Source organism: Nuphar pumila, chromosome 2, assembly GCF_984573655.1.
Source record: "Nuphar pumila chromosome 2, dmNupPumi1.hap1.1, whole genome shotgun sequence".
Taxonomy (NCBI): Eukaryota; Viridiplantae; Streptophyta; class Magnoliopsida; order Nymphaeales; family Nymphaeaceae; genus Nuphar; species Nuphar pumila.
In genome coordinates this window covers 23183412-23208619 of record NC_143250.1, presented here as the reverse complement: position 1 = coordinate 23208619, position 25208 = coordinate 23183412, and the positions used below count along the sequence as shown (strand labels likewise).

The following is a 25208-nucleotide window of genomic DNA, read 5'->3' as shown; positions in this document are numbered from 1 at the left end:
ACAGACTTAGGTTTCTCAGAAAACATTTTTGTTAAAAATCTTCTTGAATCCATAAAACTTTTGAAAATTCAATATTTTAGATTTAATCAGATACAATATGAGTTTAACTTATGAATATCTCTAATAATGATCAAGGTATGACTGAATCTAATACAAAACAACAAAGAAACCCTATTTATACATGTTTTTCAAAATTGTTTTTATGAAAAACTCATGATTCGCCTTCTTCGAATCCAAATAATGATTTCTTCATGAAAGAAAACATGTATAGCAGATCTAGATATGTAAATATGTTGTTGAAAATAAAAATAACTCAAATATGCATTAACAGATCTAGATATGTAAATATGCTGTTGAAAATAAAAATAAATCGGATATGCATGCTTAATGTACGTAAAAAACATTTACTATGTAAATCTTACCTGAAAAATCGATAGATCTTTGAGACAAAGGAGAAATCAATTTGCGTGATCCCTACACCACCACAACCATCGAAGTTTGTGCAAGTTTAATGGCTGCACACCATATTCTAGACTTCCTAAACATTCTTAGGATAAGAGGAAAAAGAAAAACCAAAACGGGAAAAGAAGAGAGAGAGAGATAGAAGCAAGAGGATTTTCTGAAAAAATAAGAGAGGGGCGTGTGAGGGGGTATATATAGCCCTCTCCATAAATCTCTAACCTATTGATATGGGACTCTCCTCTCCAAAATCGTGTGGAGAGGAGGAGTCCTTTGTAGAATAATTCTATTATCTTCTAGACTATCATCTCTAATTATTTAATCATTTTCTCAATTTTATTTAATTAAAATTATGAGGTTTGATTATTAAACAACCAACTCTAAAAATTCTAACTAATATTGACTCTTTAAGAGGTATGGGACGTCCCACCCTCTTAAATCTCTCGCTTAGTAATTTAAATAAAATTTTTAATTAAGAATCTTAATTATCATTTTTAGTTATTTGTTTAATTTATTTGTCTGAATTTAAAACTAGATAATAACTTAATTCATATGGTCTCCTAAATCCATATAGGGGTTCACATAGGACGTACCCTATGAGGGTTCAATCCATAACCATTGGATCCAATTAATATTTTAAGTTGGATCAAATCCAAACAATACTTCATATCCATATTGGATCTAAATGACATTTTTAGATTCAGAACTGAAGTCTAAGATCTAAAACCACACCAACTTGTTTAGTCTTCATAATTTAGCTTCTTCCATTATTCTTGAAATAATCTTCATAACTTGGACAAAGGTTCATAATTAATCGAGATCAAGAAAATCAAGAATTCACAATTATAGTCATAAATGCACCAATAATTCATCATTTATTTATTTTAATGATCAAGGAAGAATCTCAGGTTTTACACAAATCGCCCTTTGTAGAGAACTGCTTCACCTTTCACTTGTTTGTGAGGGTCACTATTCGGGTCCCGCCTTAGTTTTTGGATCTCTTCACTAATTTTTTTTAGTATTATATGTTTGTCTCCTAAATTTACAAATTACAGTTGAAAGTACATTCAACTTGGCATCCTCAAAGCATCAAGAGCGAGCAGGTTTTCGGGGCCCTTTTTGTATTACAACTCAAAATTGTACCTCATCATCTTGGCTACCCACTTTTGTTGAAGTAGAGTAGATATGTGTTGGGTCACGAGGTATTTCAAACTGTTGTTATCAGTCCAGACCACAAAGTAGCACTCAAGCAAGTACGACCTCCACTTCTCTAAGGCAAGAATGATGTCAAGCATTTCCATTTCATAAGTTGATAATGCCTTTGCTCTAATTGAGTGGCAAGAGGATCTAGCTTGAGAGGCACCTCCTTTAAATGTGGTTCTTCAAGATTGGTCCTTGAGGTGACTGCTTGTGAGTGGTCCATTAGGGTGACATTCTTGTTGCTAATTGGCCTTGATGTTAGGCTTCTCATGATGATGTTACAGTCTTTTTTCTTCATCTCATTGAGTTGTAGGGACTGTAGCTTGGCTTGGATCCTTAGGGTGGCAAGAAGGCTCCCATTGGTGTAGGCAAGAGGAAGCTCTTTCCTTCTTGTTAGGCGTCATGTGTCAGGGAAGGTTTGGGCAAGCATTAAGGTGGCTTGTTCCTTTTGGATGTGGCCAAGTGGTGACCAGCTAAAGGGTTGCCAAGTAGGAGGGCTTCTCCTTTTGGATATGGATCTAGTTGACTTGAATTAAGGAGAGTGACCTGGTTTCTCTCTGGGGCAGGTCCTGTGAAGAGCGGTTTCTGGATTGGACCCAATTCAACAAGTTGGGTCGTATCAGAAAGGACTTGTATATGTGTAATCTAAATCAGTTGAGCTTGTCACTATATTCCAAGGATCACCAGATGATGTTGCAGGAATGTGAAACTTACTGTTGACTTTGATGTTTTTCCTTACCCTTATCCTGTATTGTGTTGATAGGTCAAGGGTAACCAACTTGGGAACCTCCTAATTACACATTATAGAAACTAACACTGCTGACTTCCTTTCCCTTTAGTTAATAAATGTGTGTAAGTTGAAGGACGTATGCACCCTTTGCCTGCAACGCTAAGTGGACCTCAAGGGTTTTATCAGTTGAGGCCTATGCAAGGGACTGCTGGGTTCACACCCATCCTGGTTGCGGCTGATGAAAACTGGGATTTTTGTTGGCTTAACGCACCACCACTGCCCCTCACCCACCCAACCCACACCCAAAAAAAAGTGTCCTCTTTGTTACTGCCTATGAAATGTGTTTTGCTTATTATCCATGGAGATCAAACCTACATATAACACAGTTTGGATTTGTACTCTCAACTGGACAATTGAATCCTCCCAATTTGAGAGAGAGAGATCTGAGTATCTGGATTGGATGTTAATTCATATTTGGATCTACATATTCATGAGCTGAGTAGTGTACAGAAAAGGATTTTCCATGGTGCATAGGCAAACGGTAGAAATCACATCCCTTCCTCTTTCCTCTCCATAAACAAACTAGGTATTTGAAATCATTACAGAAAAAAATGAAAGGATTTGAAGTCTTTGCATATTTTTTTTTTTGATGATTTGGTTTCTGTGACATGCAAATGGGCCCTATATGGGGTTTCTGTTGGACCCCTGAAACTGAGTGACATGGAAGATGACATGAAAGCCATCTACTTAGGGACCTAAATAGCTCTGCTTAAGAGTGTCATGTGTACGCTTCCTTACATGATCACACATGAAAGATGATGCAATTTGTAGAATAACAAGATAGTACAATTAAGTGAGCAAAGATTAGCCATGGCAATCTGAAATATTCTTTTCCAATTTCACTAAGTTGCAAGGGTTTACCAATCACAACATGATGATAAGCTGTCTTATCTAGACAATCTTAGAGGTTTAGTATTTCCCATCCAGTTGTGTCTTACATCCACATTGATACTTCTCGACACAGTTTGGACATGGCTATTTTTGAAGTTCAAAGTGTGGCTCTATTGGATGTGTTGGACAAAGAGCATTGTTTGTCAAGTGTTAAGACACTCCATGTATGGTGTATGGACACTTGAAAACAAGGAACTGTTTGATACTTTATAACCTAATCTCAAGTATCAAATATATGATAACCTCTAGCATTAAATGGATTTTATTTTCTAAAAAAATCCACTAATTTTCTTTCTAAACATCAAGCATTTTACAGTTTACATATTTCTGTTTGTTGTGATTTTACCCCTTCTCTCTCTCTCTCTCTCTATATATATATGTATATATATATATATATATATATATATATATATATATATATATATATATTGTAACACCCCGAAATTTAACCCATTTTTTTTTTAAAAGCGGAAACAACTAATAATTCTCGGGTTAAGCATTTCAGAACGATACAGGAAGGTAAAAGCAAACCACACCATTTATTTCCACTTCAATAATAATAAAATCCAACATCAGAGTTGTCACATTGTGAGTCTCAAAACAAAAATCTCAATCTGAAAGAAAGCAGAACCGCCAGGGAACAAATAGATCAAGTCTCGGTCAGCGCCTCATCCCGCATCGCTCATAGAACTACTCTTCTCCTGAAAATAATAGAAATTATAGGAATTAGACTACCACGTCTAAGTAGGAAAACTGTAATTATTCTTGCAAGTAGATCATGTGTCAAGTGTGATGTGGGTGTCGTGTTTGAATTACAGTCTAAACATAAACACATAAGGAATTCGATGCAATAGCAATCATAGACATATATCTGAATAGAAAGGTAGATTATGTAACAGTTATACTTAAGCACAAAAAGCATTTTATGCAACTACAACAATTAAGCAAGGTATTAAGCAATTAAAGCAGAACTTACACTAACATGAACAACATCCATAATATGAATTCAATTAACTAATAAATACACAATTCAGGATGTCGTTTCATCATAAGCACCGAATATAAAACATGATGAAAGAGTAAGCAATTGTCTCTTTAATGACTCCCACACAGTGATACCTAACTGTTCTAGTAAATGTTTATCTTTTCTTATCCCGCGGGTACACACGGGCCAAGGCAACCATCACAGAAGAGAATGTCCTGGGGTATATTATTCAGGGTTGTTTTATTAACCCGAACATTCTAACTGTGACTGAAATCCCAAGGGAGCGGCCAGTGACCGAGAGAAACTCCCAAAGGCCAAAACCAAGACAGGATGCATCCCTAACTTCTGCAGAAGAACATGGAACTACCGCCTAGGACACAATTGGTAGTCTGGGTCCCCCGACTCTGAGGACTGGGACCAACGAGTCGCTTTACGCTCGAAACAAAATACATGTCCCCAGAGTTTTGTACCATCTACCCTCTCCAAGGTAAGCCTGAAACTGAGTGGGTTACTCTTTTTATTTAAATTTATTTCCCGAAGTACAGGGCTTTTCCCCGACTTCCTTCTACTACCACGGCAGTAGAATACTCATCCTTAGTTTAGTTACCAAGGTGAATAAACCATCCAATTCCCTTTTCCATATTGATTGCTTAAGCCCACTCAAAGTGCTCCGGTGCCTTTAAACCAGTCAAGCACAGAAGTTAAATTTAAGTTCTTTACTAGTGTTTTGATTATTATTCATAATGTTTCTGTGTCTTTACCATCAAGCACCAAGGCCCCCGGTGCCTTTAAACCAGTCGGGCGCACAACCTTTAATATTAAGTTTTTCATCAGTTTTATTGCCATAGTATACAAGCTAATAGTCTAGTAACCGTACCGGGTATTCAACCCATATTGCCCATTAGGCTGGGTTTCCCATATGACACTAGTTGTAGTTCATCCAAACCATTTTGTGTTATGTTCCAATATAATGGGTATAGTCCCTTTTAGATGATTGAGCATGGTGCATATACACAACAGCTAATGGAGTACTGCTGAAACAACTCACCTAGCCTATCTAGGCCTATAACTTTTGAATCCAACATGTGCAAGAATTCAGTTTTAACATTTTCCTCCAACAGGTACAAGGGGTTTTGGATTGATTAGGTCACAGTCCAACTATAGTAATTGGGCCTGTTGGTTATCACCATTCAACATGCATATTTTGCCATGAGCATAAAATTGGGGTAAAGCAAACAATGTATATGTATCCATTACAAGTAGTTTTCTTCAAAATGATCAGCTGCTCAGTTAAGGCTACTTTTCATATGTTACAACCTATTGATCAACATATTGCAACCTAATATAAGTTAACCAAAGTTATGTATACAGGTCCTAGGCATGCCACACATCAACCTTTCATATAATGCTTAAAGAAAATTGCACCAAAATAATTCATGAAATCTTTAAAAATATGTACAGAACTAATTCATGAGTTTCCAAGCATTTTGCCTTCAAATATCAGATCTTGATGAAAAAAATACAATCCTTTAGTTGATAACCTAGTGTACGAAAAACCAAACCACACTTAATTCAATTACTCGAAACAGCCCTGTATTTAAGTGTGTGAGTGATATGTGACCTGGTTACATACTAATCTACGTGTTTAAGAATCAGCATACTATTCTATATATTTATTCCACAGGTTATTTGCAAGATAGAACCCTTAATAGTGGTACAACAATATACTTAATAGTAACCTGTGAAACCGTACCTTAAACTTTATGGGTTTGGAAACATAACATGTTAGTATAAGGGATATTCAGAACCAGATTCATCTAAAAAAAAAAAAACAAACAGAGTCTGATATATGGAGTGAATGTGAAATAGCCATCAACAGCTAACCAGACTTGCTAACAGTAAGCGAAGTCACTTCCCTGCCAAATGGTATAAAACCGATTTGAGAACAGACTACCTATAACACTTTTTGTCACGTCAGCTTACAGTATCAACTTACCAAGTCCTAAATGTTAGCCGGCATACCACTCATCAATATCTGGATAGATTAACAGTTAACTAAACAAAACAAAAGATTTCAACACGTTCAATTTAACATGAAATCAAACTCAAAAATTAACAGAAATTCATATACTCGACAACTACATAATCGTCATATTGGTTTGTGTCCCAGCAGTGTACCCAACCATGACCCATACTGCAGAAAATCGCAAGATACTCCAAAAAAATAAAGAACAGGTACAGCTATTTAGAGGTTCGTGAATCCCTTAACAGGACTCAGCAAAAAATCCCATTCGAAGTCCCCTCATTTTATTTCCCGAACCCCCCCACACACACACACATGCTCGATCCCTAAAAGCAGAAATCCGAAACCCCCAAATTAAAAATTTGGGGTTTTCGGTTTGGGGTGACAGACAACCCCAACATTGGAGAGTTTCCCCCCTTGCAAGTCGACCCATTTGGGTTTTGGACAACCCACACCCCACCTAATCCATGATCGACCTGAAGAAAAATTTAGAGAGACCCTACCATTTTCCGGCGAAGGAGTTGCGGCAGCTACGAGAGGGGTCGGTCGGCCTGGACAGCACCACCACCGACGAGGTTGGCTCCTCACTGCAAGGCCTCGAGCTGCGGCTTGGGATTGGAGGGAGCTTCGAGGTTTAGAAAGGTAGAAAAGGGTGAGAGAGAGAGAATGGGACAACGAGAGAGGGAGAAGGAAGAGGTCGGGGTCCCCCTTTGTAGGTGGGTGGCCCCCCGAAAAGGAAGGGAAGCACACCCTCCCGGCGGCTGCGGGGTGCTCCCCCACCTCCCATCATCTTAGGTGTTAGGGTTCGGCTGAACCCTAACACTCGTTATCGCAGGGGAGAGGGTTTTCCCTCAAAAATTTTTTTTATCGGGCAACCCATATCGGGTTGCCCCCTATTAACCCCTCTTTAATTTTAACAGGGGGGGTGGATCGGGTCCGGGTCCGAACCACGACCCGAAATGCTGGACCCAAATTTGATTTGGGTCCGGGTCGCTTAAACAGCAGTGGACCCAAGGGTTGGATCCACTTGGGTCTGAACCAAGGATTTGAAATATTTAATTTCTTAAATATTTATTTATATAATATTACTAAAATATTCTAATATCCGAAATTTTCTTTTGGGTCCAATAACGGATCCTAGGCCCAAATCCACATAATTCTTAAGTTTTAGTGTAAAATTTGTGGTTCTTACATCCTTTCCTCCTAAAAAAAAATTTCGTCCTCGAAATTTACCTGTCGGTGTTTACTCGAACAGCCCGGGGTATTTTTCTCGCATATTAGCCTCCGGTTCCCACGTGCTTTCATCGATGCCATGGTGTTCCCATCTCTCCTTAACGAGAGGGATGGTCTTTGATCTCAAGACTCGCTCACTTCGTTCCAATATCTCCACTGTTTTTTCTTCCATTGTTATGTCTTCCCTTATATCTACGTCCTCATATTGGATGACATGCGACAGATCTTGAAGATATTTTCTTAACATAGATACATGGAATACGTTATGTATCTGAGCATACTGAGGAGGTAGGGCTATACGGTAGGCTGTTTCTCCAACCCGTTCCAAAATCTCAAAAGGTCCGACATATCTGGGACTCAGTTTTCCTTTCTTACCAAAACGAAACACACTTTTGGTGGGTGATACCTTCACAAAGACTCGATCCCCCACATCAAAAGTGAGCTCCCTGCGCCTTTGATCTGCATAACTCTTTTGTCGACTTTGGGCTGTGAGCAGTCTATCTCTTATCATCTTTATCTGTTGGGTGTAATGTTGTAACACGATTGGTGATTCTACCGACCGTTCTCCAATTTCATCCCAATACACAGGTGATCTACATGGTCTCCCGTACAGAGCTTCGAAAGGAGCCATGCCAATACTCGCATGGTAACTATTATTGTAAGCATATTCGGCTAGAATAACATGCTTGTCCCACTCACCTTTCCAATCCAGCATACATGCTCGCAACATATCTTCTAGTGTCTGGATAGTCCTCTCTGATTGTCCGTCAGTCTGGGGATGAAAAGTGGTACTCAGCTTCAGTTTCGTACCCAAGGCCTGTTGCAACTGACCCCAAAACCGAGAAGTAAATCGAGGATCTCGATCTGATATAATAGAGACTGGTACTCCATGTAGTCGAACAACCTCTCTGATGTATAAGTCCGCTAAGCTCTCGAGGGATTGATTTATTCGTATGGGTAGAAAATGAGCCGATTTCGTCAGTCGATCCACTATTACCCATATCGCGTCATGTTGTTTCCGTGTTTTCGGCAAACCCACCACGAAGTCCATGGCGATTTCTTCCCATTTCCACTGTGGAATCTCCATTTGCTGCATCATTCCACCAGGTTTCTGATGTTCTACCTTGACTTGTTGACAAGTCAAACACTTCGAGACATAACTTGCGACCTCACGCTTCATTCCATTCCACCAATACCCTCGTTGTAAATCTTTAAACATTTTTGTGCCCCCCGGGTGTATGGTGTACTTGGACCTATGTGCTTCACCCAATAGTTCTTCCTTCAACTTGGGATCACTAGGGACCCAAAGTCGCTTTTTCATCCAAATACTGTCATCTTTCTTGAGTGAGAAATGTGACTTCTCTTGTTGGGCTAGTGACTTCAATTTTTCATATTGGGGATCCTCTTTTTGACCTTCAATAATCTTTGTAAGGATTTCTGGGTGAGCAGACAAATTAGATAATTTGATACTTCCCACTACCTCTGAAAACGGTTTCCAATCCATGAATTCCTCCACCAAATTCCACCCTTTTGTCAATAGACTGGACAAACTGCAACCAGCTTTGCGACTGAGAGAGTCAGCTACCACATTTGCCTTTCCTGGGTGATAGGAAATGGTAAAATCATAATCCTTTATAAACTCCAACCATCGTCGTTGTCGCATGTTCAACTCTTTCTGGGAAAACAGGTACTTGAGACTTTTGTGATCAGTAAATACCTCGAATTGTTCCCCATACAGGTAATGTCGCCATATTTTCAACGCGAACACCACGGCTGCCAATTCGAGATCATGAGTTGGGTAGTTTCGTTCATGAGTCTTTAATTGGCGAGAGGCATAAGCTATCACCTTACCATTTTGCATTAAAACCAGAGTTGCCAGTCGAGGAAGCGGGAGCGGGAAGCGATACGGGAAGCGGAAGCGGGAAGCGAGGCACTTTCAAAAATTTAGGAAGCGGGAAGCGGGGGACCACTTAGGAGCGAACCGGGAAGCGTCTCGGAAGCGACATAGGAAGCGTCTCGGAAGCGACATAGGAAGCGAACCGGAAGCGACATAGGAAGCGAACCGGAAGCGACCTAAGAAGCTATAAATTTCTAAATTGTAAATTATAAGCTACAATGTTCTAAACTCTAAGTCTAACCTTAAAATTAACATAATCCACTACTTCACTTCATCATGCAAGATTCAAAATAAAAGTATACCAAAAAAATATTATAAGACCATGACAAAAAAGTAACATAAAAGTTTTTAAGTTGGACAACTCCAACTACATCATAAAAAAAAAAATAATAATTCAAGAGTTCATTAATCTGTCATCTTTCTCTTCCCCTTCAAGTCAGCAATAGATCGCGAACTTTCTGCATCATCACGTGCATCTTGTCCTCCACGACCATGTCTTCTGCTCCTTCCTTCATTTCCTATAATGAATACGTTAAAAAGTTAAAATGTTCAAAAACCATAATTTAAAATATAAAAAACACAATATCAACATACCTTGCCTAGGTCTCCGGCTAAAGAAACGATCAATCCGACCATGAGGAACTGATGGTCGCTCTTGTATATCTGCAGTTCTACTAGCTCTGATGGATTGATTTGTATCCTCTTGAACTTCATTTGTACGTATAATTATTGGAGGTAATGGAGCTCTTGGTTGTGCATCTTTATGTTTGGATTTGGAAATAGTGCTTGATTGTTGTGCACTATCATCCAAATCTCTCCATCGCATATCCTCTAATCTCAACGTATTTTCTTCTACAATAGGAAGTTCTGGATTGATATCCCATTTTCGACTAGGCCCTTCTTTATAGCGATTGTTGCACCTTTTATAACAAGAATATAAAATATGAATGCTAATAAACAATCAATGATAAAAAAAGAGAAAAAAAAATACCAAAACAAAAGTACAACACAGTTTAATTATACCTGTCAATCAATCGAAGATTGGAATGAATATACACTAAGGTATCAGCACGATCTTCATTGAGCCTATTTCTTTTAACATTGTGAATGTAACTATAGGTGCTCCACACTCTTTCTGCAGAAGATGTGCTAATAGGTTGAGATAAAACCTTAATGGCTAATGCTCTCAACTCCGGTGTATCACCACCATAAAAACGCCACCAATTAAGCACTGACATTGTAGGATTCAGTGCATCTATTCGTGCTGCATTTCGGCTAAATCTTCCACTTCTTGATGAAAAAGCCATAAGTTGTGACCTATAAAGTGTAGATAACTCTTCATTTCCAGAAGATATGACTTCAAGCGCAAGCATTGCACCGTCTAAGATATCATTATCCTTTTCTGCAAAAAAAAATGTTTAGTAACTATAACAAGAGAAATGCAAATGAAATAATAAAATAATTAAATCATTTAACTTTAAACTTTATTAAATAGATAGAATTAATTTTTTACCAGGAGAAACTCGTTTGACCCCTCCTGCTGCTGGGATTTTGAGATACTCCGACTCGTAATATTTTGGAGTAAGCATGTGGGCTAGACTATGGAGAGGCACATTCATTCTGTCCCATCTATTTGAGACAATCTTATGAATCTTTTCATATAAATCTGGTTGTCCTTTTAGATTGTCTTTGATTTCCCCCAACATGTTGTCCATGCCTTCATACACTTCACCAATTATAGGGCCTTCCTGATCACAAAATTTAATCATCTTGTAGATGGGTTTTGTAATCAATAATGCTAAACGTACAGAATCCCAATATTCTTCATCAAGAACAGTTGTTTCTGTTGTAACAGCCCTTTTTTTCATAATTTCATCCGTGCATGATTGCTTCCAATCACTCCATCTATCTGAAATTACTGTGAGCCTTAAGCTCTCCCTCACATCAAGCAAGCGTTTCAAAGTAGTATAATGTGAAGCAAACCTTGTTTTTGCAATCTTTATTAATTCTAATTTTTCATTGCTTCTAAAGATTGCTAGTGCTTTTGAATGATTTGTGATATACTTCACAATTTCTTTACTCTGCAAATATGTTTCTCCCAACCAATGAAACTCATGTGCCAAATCCTTGAAGATCAAATTAAGTGTGTGCACAACACAAGGTGACCAAAAAATATACTTGTACGTTTGTTTTAATTCTTCACCTGCTAACTTGCAATTTGCTGCATTGTCTGTAATCACTTGCACTACATTAGAAGGCCCCACAAGTTTAAATCCCGTTTTCAAAAACTCGGCAATGTTTGCAGCTGACTGTTGCACATTAGAAAAATCGCTTGCATATAAGAACATCGAGCCAAAACAGTTTGAGGCAAGTATATTTATCAAGTGTTTGTTCTTGATATTTGTCCAACCGTCTGAGACAATGGAAACTCCAAACTCCTCAAACTTTTCTCGAAATTCATTTAACTCCCTGTGAACACACTCTTTCTCACTGTCAAGCAACGTTGTTCGCGCTTTTTCATATGATGGGGGTTTATATCCGGGCACTTTACTAACTGCAGATATCATCTCTTCCCAATATGGTGATCGAAGCACATTGAAAGGTATGCCATTTGCACACAAAAATCTGATAATTTTGTGATCTACATCATCTCTTTCTACCTTTTTAAAGGTATCACGAATATCAACTGTTTTTCGGCTTCCACTAGATGATGTAGTAATACTAATAGGCTTCTTTGGAGTATCAATTCTTGATCTCCTCAACTCAAATGCACTTGATGAAACCTCCACTCGACGAACTTGCCTCTTAATTTTTTTTGCCAATTCTGTATTTTTTGCAACTTCAGGGCAAAAGGCAATCCCAACACTTTGTCCCTTTGGAGATCCCATGAGATGTGCAAAAACTCGAGTATATGACCCATGATAAATATTTTTGCAGTGCCTGCACATAAAAACTTGGGTTCCACCTTGCTTTCCTTGCCCACTCTTCTTTTGTTTCAATACATGGCGCCATAACACTGTTGTTTTATGCATGCTAGGTGGTTCATCATCTTGGTCATCTTCAGAATAGTAGTCATCCAAGTCATATTCTTCTTCATCTTCCTCATCAAAACAATTTTCGTTTCGGTCCTCAAACTGATATGGACAAGCAGAAGACCTCTTCTTGCCCTTCCCAACACCACTAGATGATTCATGCTCCAAATTGTACAAAGAATCGTCATCGTCATCAGAATTATCATCATAGCTTGAGATGGTCATTAATGAAGCAAAGAACATGCAAATATATCTGCATCATAAAAGTATCAGAATCAACCTAAAACACTTAAAAAAAGCTATTATTAACAGTAAATAATGGAGAGTGAAGAACACAAAGCATGGGGATGTAAACAAAAGACTAAGCTAAAAAAGGGGGGGAAATTACGTGCAATCTGACTATCACTGAACTAAATACTCAAACAGGCACTTCAAGTTCTAATAAGAAACAAGCAACATAAATAACTGAGAATATAGAGAGCGAGAATAGTTTGATTGAACTGCTAAATTAGATCAAGAACATATAAATCCAGTTTTCTTTCAGGACTCCACTAAAGTTCAATACCCGACTCATTGGGAAATTCTCCAAGTACCCATCAACTTAATTTTGCACAAATGGAGAACATTAAAGTGCTACCAGCCTTGGCAAACATTGATCTCTGAGACAATAGACTTAGAACTGAGGTTCTAAATCATTACAGTTATCTTCTTCATGATAATGTTCATTTACTATTTGTACCAGGCACCAGCTCACATCCTCCAGCAGCTCTCAGCCTCTCACTGTACATCGGACTGAAGAAATAGCTTTTAAAATGTGGGAACAGCACACTCAAATGCTCTCCAATAAAACAATAATATTGCATATTATACCCGTTATACACCAATTAGTAAAAAATTATTCATCAGTGTAGAATAGTTAAGATCATTAAAACCATCAACAATATCATGTTATCTCTAATGATACTTCCACCCCATCCGGTGCACTGATTTTCTTTGCCAATTGATGAAGTATAAAATGAACTTCCACATACATTATCACCATCATATCATAAACAACTGAAGAGTTAAATAAGAAGCTACAGCACATAATGGCCAATGCAAATTAACAATCCAGCTATATCAGAAAAGTTTTGTGACGAATGCATACCATCTGTTTAGATAAGAAGTTAATATTACATTGCTTACGCTATCAATAGACTAGTATCATGGAGACAATAAAAAACAACCCACTGCTTCATGCAGAATGAATAAAAAAAACGGCTGCGATAATGAATCAGAAACTAAAAAAACTACAAACAAACCCTTGATCTACAGTAACAAAAAAACCCTTGATAGTTATGAGAAATAGACGAGTCAAAAACCACAGTGGTTGTCAACATCGTCTGAAAAAAGGGAGAAAGGGGGGAGGACATAGGGCCACCCTCTGTCCCTATCGCCCACTGTGAGGAAAAGAGGGGGCGGAAGATAGAGGGTGTTCCTCTGTCTCCACCCGGCACCAGCACCAGCACCAGCACCATGAAGAAGAAGTGCGAGACATGGGGGGTGCCCTTGCCTCAGCCACCAGCAGCCATGAGAGAGTCACGGACAGATATACACCCCGAAAAAAAAAAACCCTGCGATAGATCTACACCGAGAAAGAAAAAAGAAACCCTTGAATTTGATCACTTTCCCCAAAACTACCCTATTGGATCCCACTGGTGGAGGGGAGCTCGCACGACAGAGAGATAGAGAGAGTGACAGAGCGTGAGAGAGGGGGATAGCGTACCTGAAGGTGAACATCTTCATCTTCGGAAGTCGGTGGAGGCCATCGGAATTTTTTGAGGTCGCCGGAACTCGGAGCTCGCCGAAAACTCGAGAGAGAGAGAGAGAGAGAGAGAGAGAGAGAGAGAGAGAGAGAGAGAGAGAGAGAGGAGTCGAAACTCGTGAAAAAACAAAACCCTAAGCCCCTTTTGATTTTATTTTTTCACGGGTTTTATAAAATACCCATTTTAACCTCGGTAAAAAATATAAATTCATGTGTAAAAAAAAAAAATTAAGGGCAAACTCGACCTTTCCATAATAGCGTCCCCCTTTAAAGGGGTACGCGTACCTCTTTAAAGGGGTACGCGTACCCCTTTAAAGAGGTACGCGTACCCCTTTAAAGAGGTACGCGTACCCCTTTAAAGGGGGACACGCTTCCTCAATTGAACCTGCGCTTCCCCTCGCGTTTCGGAAGCGCTGCGTTTCGCGCTTCCGAAACGCGTCCCGGGGAAGCGCGCTTCCCCTATTCTATAGGCGTTTCCGGTAACTCTGATTAAAACACATCCCAACCCAGTACCTGATGCGTCGGAGTAGACCACAAAACCACCATGACCTGAAGGTAAAGCCAACACTGGTGCAGTGGTAAGCTTCTTCTTTAAGATTTGGAAACTCTCCTCACACTTATCCGTCCATTCGAACTTGATTTCTTTCCTCAGGAGCTTGGTCATGGGCATAGCAATCCGTGAAAAGTCCTGAATGAATCTTCTATAATAGCCTGCTAATCCCAGAAAACTCCTGATATCACTGATATTCTTCGGTTGACCCCAATTTAATACAGCTTCAACCTTAGCCGGGTCTACAGCGACTCCGTCTCGTGATATGACATGACCCAAGAACATGACCTTCTCGAGCCAGAATTCGCACTTGGAGAATTTGGCGAACAACTGGTGTTCCTTGAGAGTCCCCAATACGATCCTCAAATGTTCACGATGTTGCTCTATGCTTTTTGAGTATATGAGTATATCATCAATAAAGACAATTACAAACGTATCCAAGTATGCTCTGAATACTCGATTCATCAAGTCCATGAATGCTGCGGGAGCATTTGTCAGTCCGAATGGCATAACTACGAACTCGTAGTGACCGTACCTTGTTCTAAAGGCTGTCTTAGGAATATCATCGTCCTTGATCCGAAGTTGGTGATAACCAGATCTAAGATCGATTTTTGAAAACACTTTAGCCTTTTGCAATTGGTCGAACAAGTCTTCAATACGAGGTAGGGGATACTTATTTTTGACGGTCGCTTGATTCAACATCCGATAGTCTATACACAGCCTCATAGAACCATCTTTCTTTTTCACAAAAAGAACTGGTGCTCCCATTCTTCATTCAACATAGTAGCCACTTCAATGGCTTGTGCGAGAGTCGTCGGCAGATTTATCATCACTCGTGGTCGTAATCCGTCCTTGAGTCCGCGCACATACCTAGTTGCTCTGGCTTTATCATTCGCGAACAAATTTGGGCAATAACGCTCCAAGGTCCGAAATTTGGTAGTGTATTCCACCAAATTCATGTTTCCTTGAGTAAGCTCCAAGAACTCCTGATGCTTCTGATCACGAGCGTACTGGGGGAAATATGTCTCTAGAAATGTCCGCTTGAATTCTTCCCATGGAATAGTATCCTCTCCGGCAAAGTGGATGGTTCGGGTTGTGTCCCACCATTTCTGTGCATCTTCCGTCAAGCGGTAAGTGTCGAAGTCCGTTTGCTTATCCTCGGGAACAGACAGAACCCGAAAAGCTCGTTCTGTCTCTGCAATTCAATTCTCAGCTAATTCAGGATTAGCCTTGCCTGAGAACGTAGGCGGGTTCAACTTCAAGAACTTCTCATAGGTGATTGTGTTCGTATTATGCCTTTCACTTATGGCTGCAGCTAACTCCGCCTGATGGCGCATTTGGGTGTCCATGGTTTGAGCCAGATTACCGAGAGTTTCCATCACGAAACCCCTTTGGTCCTGCCATTCGTTCGCCGTGCTCGAACTAGCTTGGGATCGACGATACATCTAATAATCATTTCAATACACAGTTTTACTATCTTTGAATTGTAGTGTCCCTAAAATCATCATATGTATATATCTATACTTATATAGAAAACAATGCAATTATCATGCCTAATAAAGTAAGAATGATAAAAATATACTCACAGAGCGATCTCAGGATGTGGCATGACCGTGATCCTTGATTTATTGTTCCCAGGCTCTGATACCATAACTGTAACACCCCGAAATTTAACCCAAATTTTTTTTTTTTTTTAAAAGCGGAAACAACTAATAATTCTCGGGTTAAGCATTTCAGAACGATACAGGAAGGTAAAAGCAAACCACACCATTTATTTCCACTTCAATAATAATAAAATCCAACATCAGAGTTGTCACATTGTGAGTCTCAAAACAAAAATCTCAATCTGAAAGAAAGCAGAACCGCCAGGGAACAAATAGATCAAGTCTCGGTCAGCGCCTCATCCCGCATCGCTCATAGAACTACTCTTCTCCTGAAAATAATAGAAATTATAGGAATTAGACTACCACGTCTAAGTAGGAAAACTGTAATTATTCTTGCAAGTAGATCATGTGTCAAGTGTGATGTGGGTGTCGTGTTTGAATTACAGTCTAAACATAAACACATAAGGAATTCGATGCAATAGCAATCATAGACATATATCTGAATAGAAAGGTAGATTATGTAACAGTTATACTTAAGCACAAAAAGCATTTTATGCAACTACAACAATTAAGCAAGGTATTAAGCAATTAAAGCAGAACTTACACTAACATGAACAACATCCATAATATGAATTCAATTAACTAATAAATACACAATTCAGGATGTCGTTTCATCATAAGCACCGAATATAAAACATGATGAAAGAGTAAGCAATTGTCTCTTTAATGACTCCCACACAGTGATACCTAACTGTTCTAGTAAATGTTTATCTTTTCTTATCCCGCGGGTACACACGGGCCAAGGCAACCATCACAGAAGAGAATGTCCTGGGGTATATTATTCAGGGTTGTTTTATTAACCCGAACATTCTAACTGTGACTGAAATCCCAAGGGAGCGGCCAGTGACCGAGAGAAACTCCCAAAGGCCAAAACCAAGACAGGATGCATCCCTAACTTCTGCAGAAGAACATGGAACTACCGCCTAGGACACAATTGGTAGTCTGGGTCCCCCGACTCTGAGGACTGGGACCAACGAGTCGCTTTACGCTCGAAACAAAATACATGTCCCCAGAGTTTTGTACCATCTACCCTCTCCAAGGTAAGCCTGAAACTGAGTGGGTTACTCTTTTTATTTAAATTTATTTCCCGAAGTACAGGGCTTTTCCCCGACTTCCTTCTACTACCACGGCAGTAGAATACTCATCCTTAGTTTAGTTACCAAGGTGAATAAACCATCCAATTCCCTTTTCCATATTGATTGCTTAAGCCCACTCAAAGTGCTCCGGTGCCTTTAAACCAGTCAAGCACAGAAGTTAAATTTAAGTTCTTTACTAGTGTTTTGATTATTATTCATAATGTTTCTGTGTCTTTACCATCAAGCACCAAGGCCCCCGGTGCCTTTAAACCAGTCGGGCGCACAACCTTTAATATTAAGTTTTTCATCAGTTTTATTGCCATAGTATACAAGCTAATAGTCTAGTAACCGTACCGGGTATTCAACCCATATTGCCCATTAGGCTGGGTTTCCCATATGACACTAGTTGTAGTTCATCCAAACCATTTTGTGTTATGTTCCAATATAATGGGTATAGTCCCTTTTAGATGATTGAGCATGGTGCATATACACAACAGCTAATGGAGTACTGCTGAAACAACTCACCTAGCCTATCTAGGCCTATAACTTTTGAATCCAACATGTGCAAGAATTCAGTTTTAACATTTTCCTCCAACAGGTACAAGGGGTTTTGGATTGATTAGGTCACAGTCCAACTATAGTAATTGGGCCTGTTGGTTATCACCATTCAACATGCATATTTTGCCATGAGCATAAAATTGGGGTAAAGCAAACAATGTATATGTATCCATTACAAGTAGTTTTCTTCAAAATGATCAGCTGCTCAGTTAAGGCTACTTTTCATATGTTACAACCTATTGATCAACATATTGCAACCTAATATAAGTTAACCAAAGTTATGTATACAGGTCCTAGGCATGCCACACATCAACCTTTCATATAATGCTTAAAGAAAATTGCACCAAAACAATTCATGAAATCTTTAAAAATATGTACAGAACTAATTCATGAGTTTCCAAGCATTTTGCCTTCAAATATCAGATCTTGATGAAAAAAATACAATCCTTTAGTTGATAACCTAGTGTACGAAAAACCAAACCACACTTAATTCAATTACTCGAAACAGCCCTGTATTTAAGTGTGTGAGTGATATGTGACCTGGTTACATACTAATCTACGTGTTTAAGAATCAGCATACTATTCTATATATTTATTCCACAGGTTATTTGCAAGATAGAACCCTTAATAGTGGTACAACAATATACTTAATAGTAACCTGTGAAACCGTACCTTAAACTTTATGGGTTTGGAAACATAACATGTTAGTATAAGGGATATTCAGAACCAGATTCATCTAAAAAAAAAACAAGCAGAGTCTGATATATGGAGTGAATGTGAAATAGCCATCAACAGCTAACCAGACTTGCTAACAGTAAGCGAAGTCACTTCCCTGTCAAATGGTATAAAACCGATTTGAGAACAGACTACCTATAACACTTTTTGTCACGTCAGCTTACAGTATCAACTTACCAAGTCCTAAATGTTAGCCGGCATACCACTCATCAATATCTGGATAGATTAACAGTTAACTAAACAAAACAAAAGATTTCAACACGTTCAATTTAACATGAAATCAAACTCAAAAATTAACAGAAATTCATATACTCGACAACTACATAATCGTCATATTGGTTTGGGTCCCAGCAGTGTACCCAACCATGACCCATACTGCAGAAAATCGCAAGATACTCCAAAAAATAAAGAACAGGTACAGCTATTTAGAGGTTCGTGAATCCCTTAACAGGACTCAGCAAAAAATCCCATTCGAAGTCCCCTCATTTTATTTTCCGAACCCCCCCCCACACACACACACATGCTCGATCCCTAAAAGCAGAAATCCGAAACCCCCAAATTAAAAATTTGGGGTTTTCGGTTTGGGGTGACAGACAACCCCAACATTGGAGAGTTTCCCCCCCTTGCAAGTCGACCCATTTGGGTTTTGGACAACCCACACCCCACCTAATCCATGATCGACCTGAAGAAAAATTTAGAGAGACCCTACCATTTTCCGGCGAAGGAGTTGCGGCAGCTACGAGAGGGGTCGGTCGGCCTGGACAGCACCACCACCGACGAGGTTGGCTCCTCACTGCAAGGCCTCGAGCTGCGGCTTGGGATTGGAGGGAGCTTCGAGGTTTAGAAAGGTAGAAAAGGGTGAGAGAGAGAGAATGGGACAGCGAGAGAGGGAGAAGGAAGAGGTCGGGGTCCCCCTTTGTAGGTGGGTGGCCCCCCGAAAAGGAAGGGAAGCACACCCTCCCGGCGGCTGCGGGGTGCTCCCCCACCTCCCATCATCTTAGGTGTTAGGGTTCGGCTGAACCCTAACACTCGTTATCGCAGGGGAGAGGGTTTTCCCTCAAAAAAATTTTTTATCGGGCAACCCATATCGGGTTGCCCCCTATTAACCCCTCTTTAATTTTAACAGGGGGGTGGATCGGGTCCGGGTCCGAACCACGACCCGAAATGCTGGACCCAAATTTGATTTGGGTCCGGGTCGCTTAAACAGCAGTGGACCCAAGGGTTGGATCCACTTGGGTCTGAACCAAGGATTTGAAATATTTAATTTCTTAAATATTTATTTATATAATATTACTAAAATATTCTAATATCCGAAATTTTCTTTTGGGTCCAATAACGGATCCTAGGCCCAAATCCACATAATTCTTAAGTTTTAGTGTAAAATTTGTGGTTCTTACATATATATATATATATATATATATATATATATATATATATATATATATATATATAGGCACTCAGGTACAGCATCTGATCCATTTAGACTCCTTTTCTGTTCACCATTGCAATGTGTCTCTCTCCTGAAAAGATCACCATACATCATTTCCTTTCATGAAAAGGGGGTCACGGGATCCTCTAGTTGCGGATTTGCAACCTTTTTTTTCTCCTCTTTCTTGTCTCGCCTCTTTCCTCTCTCTATCACATTTTTCCTCTTCATTTTGTCCTCTTTTGATTGTAAAAGTAGAATCTGTAACCCTCTTAAATTTAATACTCTTATAACTAAATAGATAAATATGTATACATATATGATATATATGTATATCTGTATGCATATCTAATCTTTCAAAGTTTGACATGCTGACCTTTCCTCAACATGTCTAACAACATTTGTACCAATGTGCAGGCAACATAGATGATAAACAAATAGATTCATCTTTCTCTTTTTGTAAAATATATTGGCCCTTTTGGCATAAAAAGTGTGCTGCATTCTTGGTGAATTCCATAGGAATAAAGCATGTTTAAGCTAATGAATTAGATAAAGAGAACATTCATCAATCCAAGGCCTGTTTGCATACTAGGATTTTTTGTAAAGTTGCTTTGAAGGCGTTATTAAAAAGATCCCTGGTGACCCTGCCTCATGTCATATCACATTAACATGACCACTTCCACTCCATAATTGATAGATGAGGGTTCCATCCTCAGATGAAACTATGGTCTTAAATTTACATGGGATAATAGTTGCTTCATGGTAATGTTACTGGATTAAACCCTTGACTTGCAAATTTTTTACATCCTGATCTGTAAGTTATAGTCTGCACCAGTTAAATTGTTGGTTTTTCATTACTTGTAGAGTATGCTAGAGCCACCACTGGAAGCTTTTGATGGGAAATTTCACTGCTTGTAGAACTTGATGTGTCTTCGTAGCAACCTGAGTCACTTTTGCTAAGACAGTGCTGTCGAGTTATCCTAATACAAATTCATATTTTCTAGAATCTGTATATCAATCAAAAGAAAATTGGAAGCTAGTTTCTTTCTTTCTCATATGGAATGGAAGAAAGCAATTTTCCAGCTGGGACATGTTTACTGGGCCGAGTAAGGGGAGTCCTTGGTATTTGGCAAGTTGGAAATAAACATGGTTTTCTATCTCAAGTTCATGAACATCATGAATCACGTACAGCTCTTATTACTACCAAGTCCAGTCTTATTGGCTGAAAACCACCATCCTGCTGTTCTCATTCCTCGGCTTTTTTGTTGTTACTGGGACTTGCTCCCTGTTACCTTCTTGGATCATCACATTATGATTGAATCATTTTCTGCCTAGCTTGAAGTCTATAAACACTGTGATAAAACTACTATCAATGTTGGTCTTCCATATCTATTTGTGATTATCTATGAAATCATTGTTTAGCCAAACATGAGCAATAGCCTCAAGCATCCTTATTGCATTTTCTGAGAGAGCATTGGTGCATTGTTTTGATATGTTCATATCTTAATGACACCTAGAAATCTTTTCAAGCCAAAATGTACCACCAAATAGCTTCAAATCTGACACCTACAAATCTGCATTTGCTTTTATCACGTTAATGATCAACTTCTTTAGGCCTAGCCAGAGAAAGTGGATATCTGAAACATGTGGAAATTCCAGCCAAATTCATCACTATGTTACACAGTAGTGGCCATCTATTGGCAAGTCTGTAAACTTTAATGCCTTTCTTTTGACCTTTGACAAAGAAAGTTTCTTGCTTTGTGGCTAGTTCATCATGCTTATATCTGTCTACCTGAGGCAAATCCAATTCTAGTTCACTGACTGCAAGGAAGCAATAGTTCTTGGAGAACTGCCCATGTGTCTCTATTTGGGGTAATTCCAGCAAATTATCTTCACAAAGTCCATTGTCCATCAAATTCCTAATTTAAAAAAATCAACAAAAGCACATTGATCATGGATATGGTGCATGATATTCATCTTGTTTGAAAAGAAAATGAGGGACAGGGAGTACTTGGAGGTCTGTATGTCTAGACAGAGTTTAGATTGTGTTCCTTCACCGACTTTAGCTCCCTTCCATCAACTAAATTTTCCATAAACAAAAACTAATTCTCTTTTGTTTTTCTTCTAATGTATGAGAAAATCATCACAAATAAATGGAGATTGCAAGGAATGTCCGACTTGACTAAATCCAAATCAATAAGAAACATGATAGAAGAAAAAAATTCTGCAAGATAGAACTTGTGACCAAGAGATTGATATTGTTCAATCAAACTAGGAACCCTGCCTTGATAAACACCAAGCGGTCCACTATGGGAAGATGCTTTCTTCACTAAGAAGAAAAGAAACAAAGATGCAAATGTTCTTACCTGTACTACTATTATAACTCTGCCAAATAAGACCGAATTAACCTTGTGGCATTCTTATTAAAATCACAAATATAAGAAACAACCTTAATAATTTTAGGTTTGCTAAGCCCATCATGCATGCAGTTGGCTTAAACCAACTGAACATGTTTCTTTCTGAAGGTTGGATCTTGAACTCTCACCTGCATGACATCCTGATGGTGACTTTGCCAACAATGTGTCATCAATAGAAAGCCATGTCAATTATTTGCAAGCAGACATTGATAAAGAAGCTATACATCTTCTTAGACAACTTATTGAGAGAAATAGAGAGAGGAACAAAGATTTGCATATGGTTTTTATTGATTTGGAGAAGGCATACGATAGAGTACCTAGAGACGTTCTCTGGTGGACAATGATGAAGAAAGGTGTTTCTCTCAAGTACATTAGTATAATTAAGGATATGTATGAAGGAGTAGTAACCAATGTCCGCACTTGTGGAGGGGTGACAACCAATTTTCCTATAACGGTTGGGTTACATCAAGGATCTGCTTTAAGCCCTTTCCTATTTGCTATAGTGATGGATGAGCTTACGAGATCAATTCAAGAAAATGTGCCGTGGTGTATGTTGTTTGCTGATAATATTGTTGTGATTGATGAGTCTAGAGCTGGGGTTAATGCTAAGTTAGAATTATGGAGACAGACATTGGAAGCAAGAGGTTTTAAGTTGAGTAAGAGTAAGACAAAATATATGGAATGTCGGTTTAGTAAGCAACGAAGTAGTGATGGGAGTGTAGTGAAGCTTGGTGAGCAAGAAGTACCAGTGGATGATTGTTTCAAATATTTGGGATCTATCATTCAAAAGTATGGAGAAATTGATGGAGATGTAAATCATAGGATAAAGGTTGGGTGGATGAAATGGAAAAGTGCAACTAGAGTATTGTGCGATCGTAGAATGCCATTGCGGTTGAAGGGAAAGTTTTATAGGACGACTATTAAGCCCGCTTTACTATATGGTACAAAATGTTGGGCTGCCAAGAGACATCATATTCAAAAAATGAGTGTAGCTAAGATGCGTATGCTGAGATGGATGTGTGGAAATACAATAAAAGATAAGATTCAGAACGAGGAGATACGTAAGAAGGTAGGCGTTGCACCCATTGAAAATAAGATGAGAGAATCGTTTACGGTGGTTTGGACATATTCGACGAAGGCCTAATGATGCTCCAGTTAGAAGGATGGAGAAATGGGAAAATATATTAGTTAAAAGAGGTCGGGGTAGGCCTAGGAAGACATGGATGGAGGTGATAGGAAAGGATATGAATGCTTTGAACCTCACCGAGGACATGGCATTGGATATAAATGATTGGAGGAGAAGGATTCATGTGGAAGACCCAGAATGATTTTCTTTTTTGGTTCATATCGTCGATCCCAATTGTTTTGGGATGAAGGCGTAGTTGTTGTTGTAGACATTGATAAAGAACTGTTGATTTTAGTGCCCAATTCACTTTTGTCAAGTGATTTTGTGGTTTCATTACTATTGACAAAAGAAATAAGCGCTTCTTTCCAAAAGGAACCTCTTTCAGCAGTGATAAAGTTTAAAGCTCTTTCCATCCTACTCACGGTTCTCCAGTACACGTTTGTGTATTGAGAGGTTTTGTTTATGATATGGTTCTAGTGTGATAGTACATGGGTGAGGATTTTGAGTTGCACCCCATAGGATAATTAAAGCAAGTGTGATGTCTTTAAGAGATTAGTACTTTTTATCGATTATAATAAATTGGACTGGATGGGAGTGAACCTATGTCACATGGGTGCGGGTGCGGGGATTCGGCACTTCCAAAAAACTCGGGTGCGGGGGTGCGGGGGTGCGGCAGGGGAAAAAATGTAAATATAAATATATATATAAAATATATATATATATAATTTTGAAGTTTTAACCGTTTAACATTTAACAATTAACATTGTCATAATATCATTCATCATGCATGCAATATATCAACCTAAATATCAATCAAATAAGTAAAGTAATTACATAAATCAACCTAAATATCAATCAAATAAGTAAAGCAGAAAAGAACTAAATTACATACCAAAGTATATCCTGATGAAGTAATGGATCTTAATAATTTTCTTCTTCATCATCAAATGCACCATTAGAAGGAATACTGGGCTGAGCTAAATCCATGTTTGTTATGTTGAAATCATGCTCTCCCTCGAAGTCACACTCTTCTGGGTTTACATCCCAAAATTTGGATGTTTCTTGTCTGCGTTACAAACCCAATTTAAAAATGTTAAATACAATACAAGTATATTTAAATGAAAAACTAAGAAATAATCAAATAACTAAGAGAGCAAATTAGTACTTGTATTCATCATTGGTTCACGAAAGTAATCGAAGATTTGAATGAACATATACTAAATCCTCTGCACGCTTGCTGGTGAGTTTGTTTCTCTTCATGTTGTGGATTTGAGAATATGTGCTTCAATTTCTTTTACAACAAGATGAATTAGCAGGCTGCGATAGCAATCTTAATGCAAGA

The 25208-nt window shown here is 38.7% G+C and overlaps 1 protein-coding gene across 2 annotated transcripts; it reads right to left on the bottom strand.

Annotated features, from left to right (window-relative positions):
- Positions 1–9470: 9470 nt before the first annotated feature.
- On the bottom strand, positions 9471–14354 carry LOC149845034 (uncharacterized). Of its 2 annotated transcripts, XM_089995459.1 has the most exons (4): positions 10992–14354; positions 10073–10880; positions 9632–9996; positions 9471–9596 (listed from the first exon to the last, which is right to left on the bottom strand). In XM_089995459.1, exons 1-2 carry the CDS (start codon positions 12751–12753, stop codon positions 10492–10494), a joined length of 2151 nt encoding a protein of 716 aa, XP_089851585.1. In that variant the 5' UTR covers positions 12754–14354; the 3' UTR covers positions 9471–9596; positions 9632–9996; positions 10073–10491. The 2 variants fall into 2 exon arrangements, with proteins under 2 accessions (XP_089851585.1, XP_089851584.1); XM_089995458.1 differs by having other exon boundaries at positions 9632–10880.
- Between the last annotated feature and the right edge of the window lie 10854 nt (positions 14355–25208).